This window comes from Equus quagga, chromosome 2, assembly GCF_021613505.1.
Source record: "Equus quagga isolate Etosha38 chromosome 2, UCLA_HA_Equagga_1.0, whole genome shotgun sequence".
NCBI lineage: Eukaryota > Metazoa > Chordata > Mammalia > Perissodactyla > Equidae > Equus > Equus quagga.
Window position 1 is genome coordinate 53,502,067 of NC_060268.1, and position 22,795 is coordinate 53,524,861.

Here is a 22,795-nt window from a genome sequence, read left to right on the forward strand (position 1 = left end):
ACTTTTTATTAACCTGTATACAATATAAGGGACTTTTTATTAACCTGTATACAATATAAGGGACTTTTGAACAATATGAGTATTTTATGCACATCCTAAAGTGGAATTAAACAAACAATGTCACTGTATATCAAATTGGTAAAGACCACAGATGGAAGAATTAATTGAAATAACTTTTGAACACAGCATTCTGACTGTGCATCTTTAGTGGGGTGTGAAGTTAGACAAAACAAAGGACCGACAAAGGAAACACACTTAAAGTTTACTTAGGAGGTTGATTGTTAATAGTAATCTGTTATTGTAATTCTGAAACTACTCATGTATACTGTAGGATAAAGCAAATAAACATTCATGTTACTAAGGATTAAAATTTTCACCGTAAGAAGAAAGATAAAATATTGTTAACAATTGAAAAGGGAAAATCCAGTAGTATTAAATCTGTTTTGAAAACATTAGTAAATTCATAATAAAAGGGCCCAGAAACAATGATAACCCGGTAGCAATGGATATACCTAGGGCCCACGTCTTGGATACTGAATACCATTACCCACTAGGAACTAGTTCTCTTTTGAGAAATAGCTGATTTCAGGGCCGTGGCATGGGCACTATAAGGTGAGCCTGGATCAGTTTGTAGCAGATAACAAGCAAATTCTCAAAGATCAGTGGGTCACATCAAAAGGACATAGGAACTGACTTGAGAGCTCTTACTGACTAAATTTGAGCATTACGAAGAATAGTGGCAGTAATAGATTATAACACATTAAAAAACATCCATGAGTCCTTAATGATACAAAAGAGAGAAAGAAAGGGAAAAGAAAAGAAAGGAATGAAAGACTTTTTTTCCCTTTTTTTAATCAGTTAGAATGCTAGCTAATTGAAGTAGAAAAAATTGTAGAGTTAGAAATCCACCAATTTTTAATCCCCAATGTAATAATTGATTCAAGCGAGGATCATCAATTGATGTTTATATCATTAGGTGACATAATTTTGGGGAACAAGATTCCCATGTCTCAAAATATCCGCACACACAAACAGTAATTCTGAAGAAAAACTGTGCTTTTGTGGAGACATCTGGCCCTTAGCACCTTGACCCGGTGATCAAGCTCGACGTCACCAGTGGTGGGACCCCCTGATTTGACCTGCCTCCTGGTGCAGGAGGAAGAATACAGTATCACCTGCACAGGATTCGTGGCCAAGACATTTAACACAAATCCAATCATCAGGAGACACTCAGACAAATCCACAGTATGGGGCATTCCAAAAGTGACTGGCGTGAATCCTTCAAAAAAGTCACTGTCATTTAAAGCTAAGAAAATGGGAGTTGTTTTAAATTAAAAAAGACTAAAGACACAACAACCAAATGTACTGCATGTACCTTGATTGGACCCTGGACCTAAAGAAAAATCTATAAGATATTTTTGGAACAATTGGAGAAATTTGAGTATTGACTATATATTAGGTGATATTATGGAATTGTTGATAATGTTTCTTATGTGATAATGGTATTTTGTGGCTATGTAGGAAAATACTTTTTAGGTGTTTAGGTATCTAAACGCTTCTGAAGCATTTAGAAGTGATGTGTCAATGTGTCATGAAGATATATATATTCACACACAATTTTTCCTGAACCATTTGCAAGTGTGTTGCAGACACCATGAGAGAGAGAAAGTGGCAAAATGTTAATAATTGATGAATCTACACAAAGGATATCCAGATGTTCATTATATTATTCTTTGAATTTTTCTGTAGATTTGAAATTTTTTAAATAAATAGCTTGAGGCCAAAAAGCCACTGGTACGTGAATGGTACATGGTCCTGGTACCAATGCTCATTTTAGCCAAATTACTTCACTCTTAGACACGCTTCCTTGGGCTCTAAAGCAATTAACTATAGGTCTCCCTGTTTTCTGGGAACTGATTTCAAGTTACCAGTAGTTGTGTGTTATTTCAGGATTCACTCCTGCTTAGTTCTTTCTTTCTTTGAACGATTTTAGGATTAAGATTAAATTGTGGTTTGTTTTCCCATCATATTGTGCATGTGAAAGAGATGTATCTTTGCTTTTAGAATGTTATCACAGAACTGAAATAAAGTCAGGGTATGTGTCTTCATGCGCAATAAGTCTTATTATCAGTCAGCAACTGTCCTTTTGCTTGACTTTGGTCTCCGGGCGGCTGGGTCACGAGGCTGGCGTGGCGGCTGCGCCGCGTGCTCTCTTCTTCAGGGCTTAGCTGTGTAGGGCCCAACGAGGGAGTCTGGGGTGGTCTTAGTGCTTCTGGACTGGTAGATGAGATAGCTGCCTATGGCCCAGTTTCTTTCTTAATTCTGAACCTCTTTCCCTGGCTGACGATACGGATACCGGGGTTCTCGAGCTCTCCCCCAGCCACTGACTGGCAGGGCTTTGATGGGGGGACATGTGACAGGTGCTGGGCCAGGTCTCTGCTCTTACCGTAGAGGGAGCATTCTTTTGTTGGGTTTTGTTTTCACTCTGTCCTCCTTCCATCCCCTTTCAGTGTAGCGATAGAGGTACGCGTGGGAGCTTTATTAATTGTGGAACCCCACTTCCCTGCACAACTGTCTTTAAAAAATAATCACATGGGACCTTTGACACTTGCTTTAGCTGGGAGCTGAAGTCCTGCTCAGAGCCACATCGTCCTGCTTTTACTGGCTGCTTTGCTGTACATGGCGGTGGTTAGGGCTGTGACTGAATGTTCTCCTGTAGCTTTTCCTTAAGTAGTGCCAGCATGTATAAGATGTGCTCTTCCAGAGAAGTGGAGGTTCATCTTGCCCCTTTCCTTTGTATTTGTTCCAGAACTTAAAGCAGCAGTATTACACTGGATACACAGAAAATGAAGTGTTGGAAGTCATGCAGCACATGGCCAAAAATGTAGTGAAAGTAAATGGAAACTTAACGAAATTCATCGTGAGTACTCATTCCTAAGCTGTGGAAGGCATTGGATGACAAGTTTTGTGTATGAGAGTATGTGCACGTATGTATGCGTGTTTGTTTTCACGTGAATAGATTTTTGGTATATGTGAGAGTCTGTCTTAGCACAGACTCTTTCTATTTTTCTAGTGCAGCAGGGGATGGAGCATACTGATACACCCTGAGAGCAGACTTTCTTTAAAACAAGGTAGATAGGCTATGTCCAGGCCCTGGGTAGCAGCCAGGCAGCTGCGCACCGTCTTTATCCACTTGTGTCCCAGCATCCTCAGTAGGGCACTCGGCAAGCAGGAAGGTCTGGTCAACATGAGGTCTGGGACAGCAAGGGCCCACCTCCCATGGCCCTGTGGAAGCCTTGGGTATTCTGGTGATATTTCTCAGGGTCTTTGTCCAGAATCTTTAGGGACACTGACTGGAAGGCACCTGAATAGCAAGCATGGTGGAGAAGGAGGGGCAAGCAGCCCAATCGGGAAGTGTCCTGGGGGCCTGATGTCTGGCTCTGTGAGGAGGAGCCAGAGGAGATCGGGTGCTGTCCTGCGCTTGGGTGATGCCAAATATCAGAGCTGACCAGGGGTCTGGGACAAAGGGCAAGGTGTCTGTACCAAGTACCCTTGCACCCTGCTCTGCCTCCTTCCGTAGGGTTTCAGCGTGATTTAGCACACTGTGGAAGCATAATGGGTTTCCAGTCCTGAGGGTATCATCTGGGATCTGCCAAGCACTGGTTGCCACGCACTTTTATTGCCAGTATTGCTGCCGTTCCTGGCGAAGCTGTCATGTCCTGATGGCACTTACATATAATAAGCAGCTCCCATCTCCCTCCCCTCTGGTGCCTGATGAGAGAAAGCCTGCTCCTTGGACCTTGAAATAATTTGTTCCCTCCTCACCTATGCTACCAGCTGGGCTCTGTCCATTACTAGGCGTGGAAGGAAATCGCCATGCACAACACATGACCTCAGAGCGCTGGCTGGCTTCAGTGATCCAGCAGCATCCTACCGTCTGGAGATTGTGGGTCTGGCCCTTTCATACTTGTCAGTGAGCCCAGGAACAAGGCGTGGGTGGGGGGTGGCTGATGTGTGCTTAATCTGAGATGACTTCTGCAGGCCGTCAAGAGCAAGTATGCAAGCAGCAAACTCCTGAAGATCAGCACCATTCCTCAGCTCAACTCAAAAGCCGTCCAGGAGCTGGCCTCACCTCTGCTGGGCCGGTCCTAGGCTGCCATGGCCTCTGCGGGACAGCTTCCTCCGTCTGTGCGGATCTGGAACACTTGACTTTGTAGATAGCCCTCTGCTCTATTCCGTGGAACCTTTTCTCCAATCTCTTTTCTAAATAGATAGGAAAAATAAAGCTCTTGATTTTTCTTAAGGTATCCTGTGTGTATTTATTTGTGTGGTCTACACTGAAGACGTCAGGAGAAGCTTGCTTTGACTAATTTCTTTTTGAGCTTTTACGAATAGCACATAAATCATTGCCGTTATGGCTCTGGGAAAGCCCTCCCTGCTATTTTGTCAAATGGAAAAAACTAGAACTTGGCTTCAGTGAATGCTAACCCATTCCTAAACTTCTTGAATATAAAAAGATTGATTGATGATGAAAATTTAAAATAGGAGGATGGGGCCAGCCCCATGGCCGAGTGGTCAAGTTGGCACGCTCCACTTCAGCGGCCCAGGGTTTCGTTGGTTTGGATCCTGGGCACAGACGCAGTACCACTCATCAGGCCACGCTGAGGTGGTGTCCCACATGCCACAACTAGAAGGACATACAGCTGGAATATACAACTATGCATTGGGGGGCTTTGGGGAGAAGAAGGGAAAAAGGAGATTGGCAGCAGATGTCAGCTCAGGTGCCAAAATTTAAAAAAATTTTAAAAAATGGGAGGATAGCCATGACAATTCCCTTTCTAGAACCTATCCAACTATTTAAAAAAAAAAAAATTTTTTTGTTGAGGAAGATTAGCCCTGAGCTAACATCTGCAGCCAGTCCTCCTCTTTTTGCTGAGGAAGACTGGCCCTGAGCTAACATCTGTGCCCATCTTCCTCTACTTTATATGTGGGATGCCTACCACAGCATGGCTTGCCAAGCAGTGCCATGTCCACACCTGGGATCTGAACCCCGGGCCGCCGAAGCAGAATGTGTGCACTTAACCCCTGCACCACCAGGCCGGCCCCCCAACTATTCTTTAGTTCCTATACAGGAACACCTGACCACTAGGGCGATAGCCACCGGAAGTAACCCTCCTAACGTGTCTCTCTCAAAGGCACGGTTGGGAGCTGGAAGAGCAGTCCTAAGGGGCCACGGCTGGAAAAGGAAACGGGCCTGTGACATCCTGTTGAAGTTGAAACTTGGAGTGTGTTTTCCTGTTGTGCTGTTTCAACTGCATTACGGGTTACCTTTTTTTCTTTTGTGGTGGTGGGCATTTGATCACATTTAACATGGTTTTCTAAGGTGGAATGCATTCTCTGTCTCCGATCACTATCTTAAAAACAAACCTCATAAAGTAAATGAGCCTCTTATAGCAATGACTTCCCAAACTATTAGTTCAACAAGATCTTAATTGGTTTTTTGAGAGAGAGGAGTTAGTCAAACACATTTGGGAAACATCACAAAACTCATGTAAGATTCATAAAGGTTCTGAGGAGCTTTGAAGTGAACTCATTTAAGTCAGCATGTCCCCAACCTAGAGTGCCGTAAAAGCTGCCTGCCAGCCGACAGCGAAGGTCTCAGGGGCCTGTGACTCAGCCGGGCCTTGTGGCTGCCGCGGAGGAGCGCCTGGCTCCGCTGGGGCTTGCTCCTTGCCCCCTTGCCTGGGCCGGCCAGGGCTGCCTGAGGAGGGAGTCTGTAAGTTTTGAGCATCTGGAGGACCCGAGTAGATGTTGGCATCCTAGTATAAAGTGGTACAGCTCCCTTGTCGAGTTGGCGAAGGTGTTCTTACGGCAGCTTAGACTGCCTTAGGTCACTTGGGAACGCAGCGAGACCATGACAGGGAGCTAGCTGTCCTGGCTCTGAAAAGCAAGGCTACTTCCCAGGGATGCTGGAGCTCCAGCAAGAAAGGATGGTTTGTAGGCATCTTCCAAAGACATTTTATAGCTTCCTTATTATGTATTTTGCTTAGTTAAATATTAAATACCCTGACTCAGGGAATTCTTACTTCCAGGATGTCATAAATAAAAGATCTTTAAGAACTTCCTTATGTGCCACAGAAGGCACCCAGAATAAAGTGATATAATAAATGTGAAATAAGCTGTAAAAGCAGAAAGGATAATGTTGTAAAAACACTGAAATTAGGAAATGAGATGATGTAACCACGGTATTTGAAGAGCGCAGACCCTGAAGCTGGGTTGCACGGGTCTGAGTCTGCTTGGCAGCTGTGTGACCTGTGTCTGTGTGTCTGTAAGACGGGGATAAGAGTGTCCACCTCACAGTGCTGCTGTGCTACAGAAAGTATGCCGAGCCTTTCACACGGTTTCTGGAGGTGCTCGAACGTTAGTGGCTGTAATTTTTGGGAGGTTGGTGGTCTTGGAAAGAGACAACTCAGCGTTCCAAGATATGTTAGCTGCATCTCTTGCCCATCAACGCAGTTTACAAATTTACAGCTGTTGAGTCCTATTGGTGAGTTTTTCTTTTCTTTTTTTAGGTTTTTGATTTTTGAGAGAAAGACATTGGAAGTTTAAAGGTTGACAATCAGACTATCAAACTCCTTAATATTTGTTGAATAGAAGAGAAAGATTAAAAGTGTGGGTCATGGGTCATCAGGGTCCAAATAATGGCTCCTCTACTTAAGAGCTGTGTGACCTTGGGCAGGGGGGTGAACCGACAGAGCCTTCTCATTTGCAAAGTGGAGATTTTAGATGAGGTCATATTGGTTCGAGGGGGCAGGAACAGTACAGTAGGAGGGAAAGACATCAAGATTAGCTGGTAGGAGTGAAAGTGAGTTCCCAAATTCAGAAAGACCTGTGAAGATTAGCCAGGCCTTGGGGGAACACAAAGCAAGGAGCGAAAGGGACAACACTGTGGAATGGCTCCTACTTTTTTGACCACAAAAGTGAGGGGTGCCAGGAACATGGTTGGGCACTCCAGCAGATGCGCCGTGCACACTCCACTCCTGAAACTGGACTCTACCCCCACCTGCCAGTGAACCCACCCAGAGAACCACCTGGAAAAGAAGTAGCAACCAGAGGCAAGGCCAGCTCCACTCAGGGGAGGTCCGGGGAGGACTTCGAGGGAGGCAGGAGGGGAAAGGATTTGGATGATGTAAGCCCCGCTCTGTGGCAAACCAGGGGAGATGGTAGTTGCATGGACGTACAGTCGTGTTGTCTCTCACTTGTTCTTGTGAGCGACTGGGCCTGGAAGAAGCCATGGCTGAAGGAGGACGCTCTCCCTGACACCCTGGGCAAGCTGCTCTCTGGGCAGAGACTCCCAGCCACCCTTGCGGTTGAGGTCACGTCACTAAATCCCGGCCAATAGAATATGAGTGGACGTGGTGTGTGCACTTTGCAAAGAAAGTTTTAAAAGGGAGCTGTGCTCCTCACCCCTTTTCCACCTTCTTGGGGCTGGACTTGGTGACGGTGCCGGGTCCCGTCTGACCAGATGGGCTGGGACAACACGTTGGGCTGTGGGTGGTGTGCGCTCCTGCTGGTGGGGCAGCAAGCTCGTAGACAAGGCCTCCCCGTTTGCCCTCTCCATGGGCATCAGTCCTCTTCCCTAAGCGCTGTGGAAGAGCCGGCCTTTCCGAATGTTTTCAGAAAGCCAGTTGCTCTCCCTGCTGCGCCCCGTACTTATTAGCACTTACCCTCTGGTGGTCCTCAAAATGTGGCCCGGGCACCCCCGGGGGCCCTGAGACCCTTTCAAGAAGTCCATGAGGTCAAAACTATTTTCATGATAATGCCAGGATGTTATTTGCTTTTTTTCACACTGTCAGTGGTCTAAGGTGAATCTTTTAGAGGTTCCATGACACATCCTCACTTTGGTGGTTGAGGAATGTGTATGTTGATGTTTTAAATTTTTCTCAGTTTGATTTTCCAATACGGTCAATGCTGATAGCTACAACCAACAAAAGCAGAACTCTTCAGGGTCCTCAATAATACTGAAGAGGCTAAAGGGATTCTGAGGCCAGACTGCCAGTTTCCCACTGGTTTGACCACCTCAGCCCCAGGGTCCACGTTCAAACCCGCTCGCTTGGTTCACAGTTACGTTCAAACTTCGGTTGAAGGATCTGTCACATCGTCACACTGCACATTCCACTGCTACAACACACATGTGGTGTCACGCTCTAGAAGGCAGGGATGGCCCCTTGATCCTCTTTATGTTCTCCCAGGTTAAGTGACTCTTGAACTGCACTTTTGTTCAACTCAACAGTGAACCAAACGGCAGGCCTGACCAGCTCCAGACTAGAGGAAGCCTAGGTTAAAGGACTTTAGTCTTCCTCACCTATAAACATGGATTCATTCACCTATTCTCGCCACATCGGTCGAGGCACCCATGCTGAGCCTGGCACCGGATGAGGCACGTGGGTACAGGGATGGGCGCTTGCTCTGTGATCCCCACGGAGGGGTCTTCCCGCTGCTTGTGGGGATGTTGAACTCACTTCCTGCTTTGTCACCCAGAGCCTGATGGGGCCCAGTTACACACAAGTTTACAATGCCAATCATTAAATTAACAGCAGCCAGGACTGATTCCACCCACTGCCCCGTGAGTGTTTGTTTTGTTTTGTTTTGATATATAACATTAGGGAAAATTATTTATTTATTTGTTTGTTTTTGAGGAAGATTAGCCCTGAGCTAACATCTGCCAGTCCTCCTCTTTTTACTGAGGAAGACTGGCCCTGAGCTAACATCCATGCCCATCTTCCTCTGCTTTATATGTGGGATGCCTACCACAGCATGGCTTGCCAAGCGGTGCCACGTCCACACCCGGGATTTGAACCAGCAAACCCCAGGCCGCTGAAGCAGAACATGCACACTTAACTGCTGTGCCACCGGGCTGGCCCTGAGATAGCCCTTTTCAAAAGAACCTGTGCTTATTCCTGATTGTCCTGTCAGGCACAAATTCTTTTAAAGTCATGTTTCTTTTATCCCAGGACTGATTTTTCAGAGGAAAAACAAAAGCTTGTCCCAGCCAGCCAGGGGTGTACGGTACCACTGGAAGGTAATCTTGGTGTTGCTGCCCATGAGAGCAGCCTGTGCATTGAGGCTGTGGGGGAGCCCATGATGCCCCTCGGTTTGAAATCCAGTTCTCTCCTTCCTCCCACTTTCCGTGAGTCCAGAAATATGAAAGTCTTTTGTAAAATATAGACTATGTGTCAACAAGATTGCCTTTCCTTGTGTCATCACATTATGGCTTTATTTTCCTCACTCTCTTATTTGGTCACAAAATGAGCTAAAATATACTTTAAACATCATTTGTTATTGTTGCTGAATGAAGTTTGCTCTGTATTCTTGAAGTAAAACAGAATTAAATGGCTTACTTTGTTCCAAATTCACATACATTCTTTCACTTATACATAACCCCTGATCATTTTTTCCCATGGACCTGGGGATCCTGAAATGACAAGAAGGTGTGTGCCAGTCAGACCCTACTTTCCCGATAGCTTAAGAATGGCTGTGGCAACTGGGAGAAGGAGAGGTAGAGAAGTGACAGTCTCCCCATGACCATCCCCTTACTGATGGACATTACATTGTTTCCAACTTGTCACGATTACTGTGCTAAACATTGCGTTGGTTTGCTAGGTCTGTCTTAACAAAGTATCACAAACTGGATGGCTTAACAACAGAAATTTATTCCTACAATTGTGGAGGCTGGAAGTCCGAGATGCAGGTGCCAGGCGTCTTGGTTCCTCCTGAGGGCTGTGACGGAGGATCTGTTCCAGGCCCCTCTCCTTGGCGTGAAGATGGCTGACTCTTCATGTCATCTTCCCTCTCTGCATGTCGATCTGTATCCAAATGTCCCCTTTTTGTCAGGACACCAGTTATATTAGCTGAGGGCCCATCCTAATGATTTCGTTTTAATTTGATTACCTCTGCAATGACCCTATTTCTAAATAAGGTCACATTCTGAAGCACTGGGGGTTACGACTGCAACACATCTTTTGGCGGGGGACACAATTCAACCCATAACAAATGTCACAAAAGAACAAGGTGGTTCACTGGTTCCTTTATTTATTTAGGAGGTTGGGGGAGGGACACGGGGTGGGGTTGGGGGGCGGGCAGAGGAAAATTACCTAGCGGGAAGGAGGGTTAGGAAGGGTTGGCAGGGACCGAGCTAGAAAGCAGGAACACTGATTCTAGAGCTGAAAAGGAGAAGTGCACGTTTGTAAGTACCTGGTGCGAGTTCTGTAATAAAACCTACCTTATGAATAAGTACAGTGGACTACTACTTAGTACATTCATACATGTTTCTACCATCTCAAGATTTTTATATATACAGTATATGATCTGTTTTTATAAATGTACAGCTTGGAAAAAAGAGATCCTTCTTGTAGTAGGTACAGCATTAAACACAAAACCAACATGGGCCAGCCACATTCCAACTGAAGACCCAGAGAAAGCAAGGCTGACAGCCCAGCCCCAGCCCCCGCCCCCACCCAGCCCGGTAGCCCTGATGGTCCCGGCAAAGTGTCAACCAGGGCCCTCTGCACCTGTGGGCTCTGCAGGCCACGCCCACCCTGGGCGTCTGCGCTGGAAGTGCCCCCTCATGCCAAGCCCAGCCTGCAGAGAGCAGGTCCACCCCGAGGGAAGGTGGCAGAGAGGAATGTGTGTGTCAGGTAAAGAAAAGAGGGATGCAAGAGATGTGCTCTTCAACTCAAGGCACTTGTCAGCGGCCACCTACAGCCATTCCTTGGACCTGGTGAGCGAGCAGGTTACTTGTTTTGACAGAGCCAACGAGGTCTGAGGAGACCTTGCCTGTCCTCTCGCCAGGGTTAAATACAATAAATAAATCTTAGGGGGTGGTTGTTTTGTCCTCCTGGGTTCCTATGAATAGGCTACCTTTTAGGATAATTTATGGAGCGACACTCCCTTGTCCCCAACGCAGCTTTCTGATGTCCTCCATGGGGAAGGCGCCAGAATAACTCCAGGTCTTGCAGAAGCAATTGCTCACTATGGATCAGAAGGAGAGCCCCAAATGTCCCCTCCCCTGTCTGTGCCTGGAGCTCCTTCGCCCCGTGCGTCAGAGTCTCTGTGCGCCTCAGATCTTGGTCACGTAGTTGTTGGGGAACAGGCCCTGCTTGCCTCGTAGTCGACCCGTCCACCAGCCAGAAGGATCTGCGGGGAGACAGAGATGGTGAGCGTGAAGCCGAGCAAGGCCGTTCTGCCCGGGCCACTCACACCCAACACGGGTGCCTCAAACGGGCAGTGCTGACTTGGCTCCATCCACGTTCTTTTTTTCCTTCTTTATTTTCTTTTGTTTTCAATGAAAAAGTATCTTGTAAAAAGTAACCCCTCCCCCACGGCAGACACAGAGATGTGCCACTCAGGGCCCCCATCAAGGAAGAACCTGCCACCAGAGGGGTTTTGCTGACAGTCCTCAGCTGGCCACCCTTTAGGGCAGCCCAGCCTCTGAGATGAGGCCACTGATCCTCTGGGGCAGCCTCGGGCCACTGCCTGAGCCAGGCATGGGCGTTTCAGCCTCCCCAACAAGCAGGCCTTGCTCTGGAGCCCCGGCTGGGCTGGCAGCCTGTGGGCTGGCGCTGTGGTCTGATGGCACCCAATCCGGCTTCCTCCCCTTTCCCTTCACAGGTGCTACCCACCCCCCACCCCCCGCACCCCCCACATTCCCCACGCCACCTCAGCCCCTGCTTCTGGGAGAACCTGTCTGCACCACTTCATAATCCTTCCTTCCCATCTTAATCCCAGACCCTTCACCGGCAATAAGAATTTGGTATAGATTCTTCCAGATCTTTTCCAGTGATTATTAACATACACACGTGTATTCATTTTAAACAGAAACAGGCCATCCTATATCTTACTATTCTGCATCTTGCTTTTCAGTATTAATGGATATACTCTTTCCATGTCTGTATCCCATTTTTTAAACAGCTGCACTGTATACCAAAATTTACATAACCATTCCCTTACTGATGGACATTTGTTCCCGATTTGTCACTATTAATGCAATAAACGTTCATACACATATCTTCATGCTCATGTGCATGTAGTTCTCTGGGATGGGTTTCTCGGTCAAAGAATATGGACCTTCTATTATCCTTTGTAAGAAAATATAATTTATCTTTTGTAATAGGTAATACTTTCATATGTGCAGTACTGCCCAAAGTACAAAATGATGATCAGGGAGCACAGCCACCCAACCCCTTCTCTGAGGGTGAGCAACATCACCGACTTCTTGTACTTTCTTGCAGAGGTAGTTCACAGATATAAAAGTATTTATAAAAATTACCCCCTTTTGGGATAAAATCGTCCCATTCACAACAACATGGATGGACCTTGAGGGTATTATGTTAGTGAAATAAGCCAGACAGAGAAAGACAATCTCTGTATGACTCCACTCATAGGTGGAAGTTAAACATGTAGACAAAAAGAACTGATTAGTGGTTACCAGGGGGAAGGGGAAGTTGGGGGTGGGCGCAAAGGGTGAAGGGGCGCACCTACAACACGACGGACAGACAATAATGTACAACTGAAATTTCAGAGGGTTGTAAACTATCATAATCTCAACAGAAAGTTAAAAAAATTACCCCCTTTTGTACACAAATAGCATACTATGTATATTACATGTTCTGCACTTCTTAACCCTAATAATATACGCTATAGGTCCTCTCATATCAGTGTATAAAGAGCTTCCATATTCTCTTCGACAGCTCCATGTATTCCTGTTCACAGCATTTGCCTATTTTTCTATCGGATGTTGGTCTTTATCTTGTTGATTACAAGTTGTTCATATATCTTAGTGAATTTGTCTTGTGAGTTGCAAATATCCCTCCTCCCATTTTTATTAATTTTTTATATTTTAAAATTTAAGTATTTGAATCAAATGATCTCTTATTTTACAGCTTCTTGGTTTTTTCCCATTTTTAGAAATCCTTTCCCACAATGATGTTGTAAAAAAAGAAAACACTCCCATAATTACGTCTAGGGCTTTGACGTCTATTTTATACACTTAAGTATTCATTTATTTGGAATTTATCTTGGTGGAAGGGGTTAAATATAAATTCGAAGCAATCATTTTGACAGGGGGATTTTAAAATTTTGATAAATACTGTTAAATTTCCTCCCCAAAAGTCTATCCTAGGAGTAAACAGTGAAAGAAGGAACCTATTTCTCTGACTGATGACAGATATTACAGGCCACACTTCATTTGTGATGAAAAAATCCAGAAAGTTCTGAAAATTAAAAGTTTTCTGTAACTCATTTGATGGCAAAATTTGGCCTGAACTGACGTGAATTTGTTCGTGACACCTCTTCCTGGAGTATGAATGCTCATGTCTCACGGCAGAAAAACTGAGTCTGATCTAGGTGTTGCCCTGGGGCCCACAAGGGGGGTATATAATATAATTATAATATAAGATAACACAACGATATAATATATATGATACGATACAATATATACACACACACACCTTTATTAGCTTTCTAAAGCCTCCCATCTCTGATATCTGGCACTTAGTTAGCTCTAAGGATGTGGACAAGGGGATGTGGACTGTACATACTTTAACCAGAGGCGAGATGTTCTGCTCTGATTCCACCGACGATTCGAGAGGCTCTGGTGTGCGTTGCCTCAAGAGCCCTCATCCACTTCTGGACGGGACCGTTTGTCTCATTATTCAGGTGGAGGAGCTATTAGGAGGCATAGAATGTTTTTTCCTAGTCTGTTTTCTATAATTTAACTTTGCTTCTGGTGCTGTTTACCATACAGACGGTTTTAATTCAGCCTTTTTATGAGGTTAAATCCTGTATCGTTTATGTCTCCTAGAGACACTTTTGCCACTCAAAGATTAATATAATATTCTAAGGTTCCTTGTAAGACTTTTATAATATAGTGATAGATTTTTAGATCTCTAATTCATCTGATATTTATTTTGTGTATGAGGTGGAGATCTAACTTTATTTCCAAAATGGAAAGTAATTGTCTATGCTTTCCCCTGATGTCAGATGCCACATTTATCATATATTATATACCTATAGACACGTGACTGTTTCTGGATTCTATTCTATCCCATTTACACAAATGGATATCTATTCCTGCGCTCACACCACACTGTGTAAATTACAGTGATAACTTATCACGTTTTGATAACTTCTAATTGTTTTAGTTATACTCAATACACATTATTTCTAAAAAAATTTGAAAATACTGAGAAATGAAAAGAAAATAATACTCACTTAAAATTCAACACTTAAGGAGACCACTTTAACATTTTCTAACATATACATGAAAATATAGGCATACACACAAATAGCCATATGCGTTTTATATATCTTTACAAAAATGAGGCTATAGTCCAGTCTATAAACTTTTTCCACGAACATTTTTCCATTTCAATAAATATACTGTACTTTTACATCATTATCTTTAATAAAACAATTTTTTGCATCCAAGTTCACTGAATGGATACAGCAAAGCTTATTTAACCAATCCCTGTTACGGGATATTACGTCATTTCCAAAATTTTTGCTGAACAAAGCTGGTGAGAAAAATCCTGTTTGTGTTTACTAAGAGTTTATTTCAATGCTTATTTTCATTCTGACACTTCTAAAGAAGGATACTAAATGGCTTAAAATATTAAAACCTGTAGAAAACTAGATGGTTAAAAGAGATAAAAATAACGCCCAGAGACCGTTTAGAAGGGAGTTGGTCCAGGGACCTAGAGTGAGCTCATGTGATGAAGGAACTTCTTAAAGCATGGTTCCTGAGCTGTCCTTGGCCACCTCTTCCTGAAAGCTCAACTCGCCAAGGAGCACTGCCCACTCAGGTTGGCCTTGCTCTGCTCACAAACCTCGGAGGGCTCCATACTGTCTTCACAAGTTCTCTTGAGCCTGACATTCAGGCCGCTCCTAGCTTATCTCATCTCCCAGGACATCTCCCTGGGGCTGCTGCACCGTGGTCAAGCATCAGCTCATCTTCCTAAAACGACCTGCTCTTTCTAGCCTCCATGGCTTCTCTCTCCGTCTCTCTCCCCATCCCTCAGCACAAATGTCATTTCCTTCATGGTGCTTTTTCTAGCATCCTAAGTCAGGAGTTACCTTTGTTTTTTATGCTTCCATAAACACTAATGTTTGACTACAGGTATATGATATTCTAACTTATCTTCTCTACCCAATTAGTAAAGCATTACGCCAAGCCCACAGGCCACTTTTAGAATGGATGCTTTGGGTTGCCTCCCTGGCTTGCATTCCACCTACCTTAATTATGAGGTGGACATGAGGTTTGGGTGGGATAGACCCGTTTCCTAGGGCAGACCCCATCAGGCCTACCCGACACAGGGTACAGCCTTTGTCTTGCCACAGAGATTGGTTCAGGGATGGGCACATGACCAATTTGGTTCAATCAGAGTGAAACCTAGGACTTTTGTCCAATGGCTGAGAGAAGTGTCAGAGATAAAGCAGATTTCCAACATGGTTTGATCTATTGGCTGATGCAGCCATTTTGCTACCATGAGGAAAATAGCCTGAGAAGGGAGCAAATACAAAGAAAAGGGCAGAGCTGAAAGAAGCATTAAAAAAATGAAGCTGGAGGGGGCTGGCCCCGTGGCTGAGTGGTTAAGTTCGCGAGCTCTGCTGCAGGCTGCCCAGTGTTTCATTGGTTCGAATCCTGGGCGCGGACATGGCACTGCTCATCAAACCATGCTGAGGCAGCGTTCCACATGCCACAACTAGAAGGACCCACAACGAAGAATATACAACTGTGTACTGGGGGGCTTTGGGGAGAAAAAGGAAAAAAAATAAAATCTTTAAAAAAAAAAAAAATGAAGCTGGAGTCTTGATCAAACTGAGCCTAAAGCTTGACCTACCTCTGCAAGTTTCAGTTAGAAGAGCCCATAAATTCCCTTCATATTTAAACTAGTTTTTATAGCAATGTGACTACATGCTCTTTGGGAGGCAATCCTGCCCAGCCAGCCACTCACGCACTTACCTTCTTTGATAATATCGATAATGTCATTGGCATTGAAGCTGAGTTCGTCTGTGTCCTGAGCATCATAGGCATACAGAGCCTTGCACTGTGGCACCTGAGGCTTAGGCTTGGGCTGGGGTTTGGGTCTGCCCCCTGCTGGGGGAGGCCGACTGGTCGTTTGTCTCCGGACCCTGTGGAGAGAGCGGAGGCAGGTGAGAGATGGGACCCAAGAGGAGACACAGCAGCACTGTGTGGTGGCCTGGAGCATGGGGCCGGCACTGGCCTGCTTGAGTCCAACCCCAGCTCTACCCTTAGAAGGCTGTGTCACTCCCTAAACCTTCTCTGAGAATAAAACGCCCTCGCTGACAAGGTTGTTGCAAAAGCACATCGTTAGGTCTTCATAAACATTAGCTGCTGTTACTCCGTCCCTAGCACGGAAGGAAATGTGGGAAAGACACATATTCATACAAAAGTTTATAAAGCATATTTATACATCTAAAGGACAATAAGACAAATAGTCACGACTCTATCACCCTCCCCCAACTTTAGAACAGAATTTTGGCCAGTGCCCTGGAAGCCTGCGGGAGCCTCTCTTCAACGGCAACCCCTCCCAGAGTTAACAACTACTCTGCGTTTCCTATCAATAATTCTGCTTTTCTTTGCAGTTTTACCACACACAGAAGTATCCCTAAACAGCACATGTACTTCTCCTCTTTTTTTTACTGTATAAAAGGAATCACATCCTACTATGGCTCAGTCCATTTTTGAGAGGTACCCTGTTGACACACGTCATTGTAGCTCCTTCATTCTTGTTGCTTTATACTGTTCCATTGCATGAATATGTCACAATTTACTCCTCTAGTCCACTGTTGATGGTCATTCAGGATAACTGCAGTTTTCTTACACAAAAATGCTCCTGTGAAATTTTTTTTTTTTTTTGAGGAAGATTAGCCTTGAGTAACATCCACCGCCAATCCTCCTCTTTTTTTGCTGAGGAAGATTGGCCCTGAACTAACATTTTTGCCCGTCTTCCTCGACTTTATATGTGGGACGCCTACCGCAGCATGGCCCAATAAGCAGTGTGTGGGTCCATGCCTGGGATCTGAACCGGCGAACCCCAGGCCACCAAAGTAGAGTGTGCAAACTTAACCGCTGTGCCACCAGGCTGGTCCCCTGTGAATGTTCTTGTGAAAGAGTTTATTCAGAGCAGTTTCTCTACATTGGCGCTATTGACACGTTGGGCAGATAATTCTGTGTTGGGGGGCTGTCCTGTGCACTGTAGGGTGTTTAGCAACAACCCTGGTCTCTACCCACTGGATGCCGGTATCCCTTCCTCCCCCTGGTCGTGATCGTCGAAAATCTCTCCAGCACCAGAACCCTAAACCAGGGCTTCTAGGTTTGAATGTATTCTTCCTACATACTGTACTGTCTCCACTCACCATTCATGTTGTCTCAAAGGCACATAACTATAGCTTGTTCCTATTTAGTGAGATCTTTAAACTTCTATCGGAAACAGCTATTTATTAAATATGCTCATAAAAAACATTTAGAAAAAAAAGGAAATAGAGATATAGAAAACATTTTTTCTCCACTTTGCATAAGGACAAATTAAAGTAAAGCCTACATTCATTTGCTTATAAAAGAAACTTAAGATTTCCTCTAAGAGGGGTTGGGCTGAACTCAACATGGTGGGGCTGGCTGTTAGGTCTGGTGGGGTCTGTTAACACCTGTGGGATGGGGGAGGGTCTGCGTTCTGGAAGGAAAAAGCACACCCAGTTTTGAGCTGTGCTCTCAAGAGGCCAGAGCCCTCTGTCCTTGCTGAGGTGCTGTGATAACAGATGCTAACTGGGTGCTGATGAGCAAGTCAGATTATGAGAGGAAGGCTATGGGGGAGGGGTCCTGGCTGCCAGCTGGGTGGTAGGACTATCCCTGGCAGGAACAGGGTTCCTTGGGTGCTGCCTGGGGCTCCCAGTGTGGGAAGGAACAAACCCCAAGGCTCCATTCTTCTCAGAATGGAGCCCACCTTCCCACCCCCAGCAAGCCCTTTTCTTTTATTGTAGAGGAAAAGCATCTCTTAGATGGTTAGCGTGACTTCATTTCCTCCCGAGTCTATTGGAAATTCCCATTCCCTGCTTGAGAAGTGCTTGCTTCTCTGAAAGCTGGCCAGGCGAGCAGGCTTTTAATTAAGCAACCTATATATTAGGGATGTGTCAGCATTTGGTTAGTAAGAGCCATTAGCCTGATACTAGAAGTCATCTGATTTCCCAGCAACACGGAACGGGGCGGGGGCACATTACAGCACCGCGGGAGGGAGGAAAGCCTCCCGCCTGGCAGCCCCAGGGAGCAGGGCTGGGAGGGCACGTGCATATATGCGCACATGTGCCCCTCCACCCCCCACACACACACTCCCCAAATACTCGCAGATGGAGAGTTGGCCTCTCTATGTCCAGGGGAAAAACCTACCATTAGTCCAGATTGATGAGGCATCTGAGGGCGGAGTCTTGGGACTTAGGTACAGTCCCCAAGCAGGGGGCCTCTTAGTGGGGAGGCAAAGACAGGTGACCCCATGAAAGGTGGGACTATCCTCCCTGCAGCCATCCCGGGAGTCGCCTCCCCGGCTCCTCTGCCCATCCGCCTCCAGCTTTGACTGAGCCCTCCCAGTTCTTCCATCATGTCTTTCTTGCCAGCTGCTTCCTGTCTCGGCTCCCCGAACATTACCGCAGCTCGGGGTTTATTAGTTTACCTCACCTTCCACTGAAAATCCTTCTAACAGCCTCTCTCTGCTCTTGGGAAATGGACCAAAACCCTTCCTGGGGCCTGCAAAGTCCCTGCCAGGTGTGGCCCCTGCTGGTGCTCAGCCTCACGTCTTGCCACGGGCCACACTGGCCCCTTCCTACCTTTCTTCACGGAAGCCCCTGAGCCCTGGTTGGGGTTAGGACCCCCTATGCACGTACTCCTAGCTTACATCATATTTGCTGGTGAAAGACAATGCTTTCCCCCTAAGGTGAAAAGAGGGATGGCAACTCTCTCCACTTTTGTTCAATACCACACTGGAAGCTCTAACCAGAGCAATTAGTCAAGGAAAAAAAGGCATACAGACTGGAAAAGAAGTGAAAATACTACTATTTGCAGATGAGACTGTCTCACACACAGAAAATCCTCAGGAATACAATAAAAAACTACCAAAACAAGTTCAGCAAGATAATAGAATACAAGATCAATATATAAAAATCGGCTATAGTTTTACGCACTAGCAACGAACAATCCAAAAATGAAATTGAGAAAAGAATTCCATTTACAATACACAAAAAAGAATATAATACTTAGGAGTAAATTTAAAAGAAAGATGATTCCATTTAACTCGAAATGTTAGCAGGAAAGGGTGATCCATATCCATGGAAAGTAGATTAGCGGTTGCCTAGGGCTGGGGCTGGGGGCTGGGAGAATGATTGGTTTCTTTCTGGGATGACAAAAATGTTCTAAAATTAGATTATGATGGTGGGGGCGGGCCCTGTGGCCGAATCGTTAAGTTTGCATGCTCTGCTTCAGTGGCCCAGGGTTTCGCCGGTTCGGATCCCGGGCGCGGACATGGCACCGTTCGTCAAGCCATGCTGAGGTGTCATCCCACATGCCACAACTAGAAGGACCCACAACTAAGACACGGCTATGTACCAGGGGGCTTTGGGGAGAAAAAGGAAAAAAAAAATATTAAAAAAAAATTAGATTATGATGATGATTGCACAACTTCATGACTATACTGCAAAGTACTGAATTGTACTTTAAATGGGTTAATTTTATGTTATGTAAATTATATCTCAAAAAAGCTGCTTTTGAAAAAAACAAGTAGGCTGCCCAGGCCCCTCTGGGCTCTGCAGTGCGCTGCTGATACCCGGAGTGACCTGGGCCAGCCTGTGTGCGAGCAGAACCGGGCAGAGGGGAGGAGCGGGTGGAGGGAGGAGGATGTTTCAACACCTGTGTGAGCACAGCCATCACATGGTCTTTTGTCCCAAGGCATCAGAGGGTACTTCCTCAGGATAAGTCAAAGGAAAACCAACCAAAGGAAAACCTCAGGGATTACTGGGGAATTTGGGTTCCCGTGTAGGCCCTTGGCAACAGTTAGCTTGATTCTCCCAGGCCCTGTACAACCGCTACCACACTTTATCACTTGGCTGAATGGGGTGCATTGCACTCCACACTCCGGGGCGGGGGCACGTCCAGGCAGTTTTGAGATGTGACATAGTTTGCTGGGGAGCAGAGTGTGGACTGTGTTTGATGGGGACTGGGGGGGGGGGGGGGGGCGGGGGGCGGGGAACAGTTCTGCCCTTGGCATCAGGGAAGGGTCTGTTTAGGCAACCCTGAGGTCACCATTGTCTGGCTCTTTCCTGTTTAAATGTCCTCTGTGACAGGAAGGGGTACAACCGTTCCAGTAGGGCAGCGTGTCCCAAAGTGAGCCCGTTCCAGCAAAGGGCTCCTTCTTGCCAGCCACGGCCGCCTCTTTCTCACATCTGGGCATGTCTTCACTCTTCCTAGATTAACAGATGGCATGTCGTCTGGAACCCCTGCCTGTAGCCTTACAAAATACAGATAAACTCGGGGCTGGCCCCGTGGCCGAGTGGTTAAGTTCGCGCGCTCCGCTGCAGGTGGCCCAGTGTTTCCTTAGTTCGAATCCTGGGCGCGGACATGGCACTGCTCATCAGACCACGCTGAGGCAGCGTCCCACATGCCACAACTAGAAGAACCCACAACGAAGAATACACAACTATGTACTGGGGGGGCTTTGGGGAGAAAAAGGAAAAAATAAAATCTTAAAAAAAAAAAAAAAAAAAAAAATACAGATAAACTCGCCCTGGCTATGCCTGCTCTGGGCAAGGCACTGTGCTGGGCATTTTCACAGACATCGCATCATCTAACCTGACAACACTCCCACGAAACGACTGATCCAGGTTCCTGGAATTCCTGCTGGTTTCATCATTGGATGGCACCGTGGCGTATGCATACGGCTCCCAGATGTAGCCACACTGACCTTTCTGGTCCCTTGGTCTGGCCATGCTCCCCTGGCCTGTCCCAACCCCCAACCAGCATTGCTAATTCCTGCTCACCTTTGGATCTGGTTTCAGTCCCCCGCCACATCCTCTGGTAGCCTATGCCTGCTCAGGGCAGGGGATCAGGGTAAAGGCACTTGTGTCACTATTTAGCTGACTCCCTATGAGGACAGTAGGTTCCACGGCCTGTTTGGGCTCACCACTGTGACCCCCAGACCTGGCACCAGGCCCAGGAACACTGTGTGGCCTCAATCCGCAGGTTCTGATGGAGTGACACTGTGCAGCAGGAAAACGGGCGCTGGCTTAAGAGTCTGCATACTGGGTTTGAGGCCCAGCTCTCCTGCCAGCTGGCATGTGACTTGAGTATGTCACTTCACCTCTTCAGGGATCAATGTCTTCATCTGTGAGAACGGGAGTCAGTAATGGCCCAGGTCCTTTCTCCAATTCTAAGAAAGCTTTAGAGAGTGCCCTCAACAAGATCTCAGATGTACCACGGAACACAGGAAGTCTGTGCCCACGCAGCCATCACTGTCTCTACAATTCTCCACATTGTGGACCTGGAAACCAGCACAGAAAACAGTCGGGGAGAACAGCCATCTTCCCGGCTCTATTTCAGGCAGGCTCAGCCTCAAACCCAGACAATCTCCTTTGCATCACTAGGTGGCGATCCTGCGTAATCAATAATGAGGAGAGAGACGAACTTTCTGTGAGCTGCCAGAAACTGGTTAATGAGGTCTTTCAGGTGCCTGGAGCCCTCCACTCGCAGCCACAAGGGTGACTGGTCAATGCCGTGAAGAAAGGACTCAGACTTTCTGACACAATGGACAACAGCCTCGTGCCCAGGCAGCTGGAGCTGGCTCAATCCAGCCCGTGAGAGATGACTCACACTTTCAGGGATTTCATGGGTCAGTTGTCAAACACAGCTATTATTAAAGCTGAAATCGAATACACTTGGGATTGATTAAACTATATTGAACGCAAAGACAATTAACACAACTCAACCCTTCCTAATTATTTTACTACATTTTACTTCTATCAGTGCTCTTGAAGTTATTAATCTGTTGCTTGTGTATGGTGGGAATACTACATAATGGTGTGTGACGGCGCATCTCTTCCCAACTCCGAGACCAGCGGTAGTCACGCTGGCAGCTTGAAACTGGCCCTGGTGAGGGTAGAAACTCACAAATGTTACAGCTCAGGCCTTTCTATCCCCAGAGAGCTGGTCGTTCTCCAGGACCCCACTGTTCCCGGGATCACTTGCATGCACTCATCTGAAAGTGCTTTGCCCAGAAGTGTTTTGTAATGGATATGCAGGACTTCGAGAATTTTGGTGTCTCTGGTATTTTATGATATTTGTATTCCTAATAAACCTTACATGATTGAAAATTGTGTTATAAAAACAAGTATTCCATCAGGATAATGGGGGTTGAAGTAAGAATTTCAGACTCACAATAACAAAGTTATTTGTCCTGTTGCCATTTGAACAACAAAGATTCACTCTGTCTATATGAGTATATAGTTATAAAACTCCGCATCACTCAGCGAGTCCAAAATTTCATGATTTGTAACTTTGGGACAATGTAATTTAGTTTTCCTATCAAGACTTGACCCATCATTTCAGGGTAATTTGTACCCACTTAGCACTTTCTTGAGTCTATTCCCCATTAAGAAAACAAACATGCAAAGGTGAGCTACAGCAACTTGCTTTGACGGCGGCTCTTTTTTCTGAGTAGGGCACCAGACCTCTAATGCA

At 45.9% G+C, this 22,795-nt stretch overlaps 2 protein-coding genes across 3 annotated transcripts in view; one reads left to right on the forward strand and one right to left on the reverse strand.

The window, feature by feature from the left end:
• The window catches only part of CCNB2 (cyclin B2), a 17,545-nt gene extending 13,262 nt beyond the window's left edge, over positions 1–4,283 (forward strand). Inside the window, exons 8-9 of the mRNA XM_046653915.1 lie at positions 2,810–2,920; positions 4,042–4,283. Of these exons, the coding sequence (XP_046509871.1) occupies positions 2,810–2,920; positions 4,042–4,152 (222 nt within the window). The 3' untranslated portion in view covers positions 4,153–4,283. The remainder of the gene's footprint in view (positions 1–2,809; positions 2,921–4,041) is intronic.
• Positions 4,284–10,072: 5,789 nt separating this feature from the next.
• MYO1E (myosin IE) overlaps positions 10,073–22,795 on the reverse strand; it is a 191,979-nt gene continuing 179,256 nt past the window's right edge. For both annotated transcript variants that reach the window (XM_046655362.1, XM_046655363.1), the window contains 2 exons: positions 16,022–16,191; positions 10,073–11,196 (listed from right to left, as the gene is read on the reverse strand). In XM_046655362.1, coding sequence (XP_046511318.1) covers positions 11,120–11,196; positions 16,022–16,191 — 247 coding nt within the window. In that variant the 3' untranslated portion in view covers positions 10,073–11,119. The remainder of the gene's footprint in view (positions 11,197–16,021; positions 16,192–22,795) is intronic.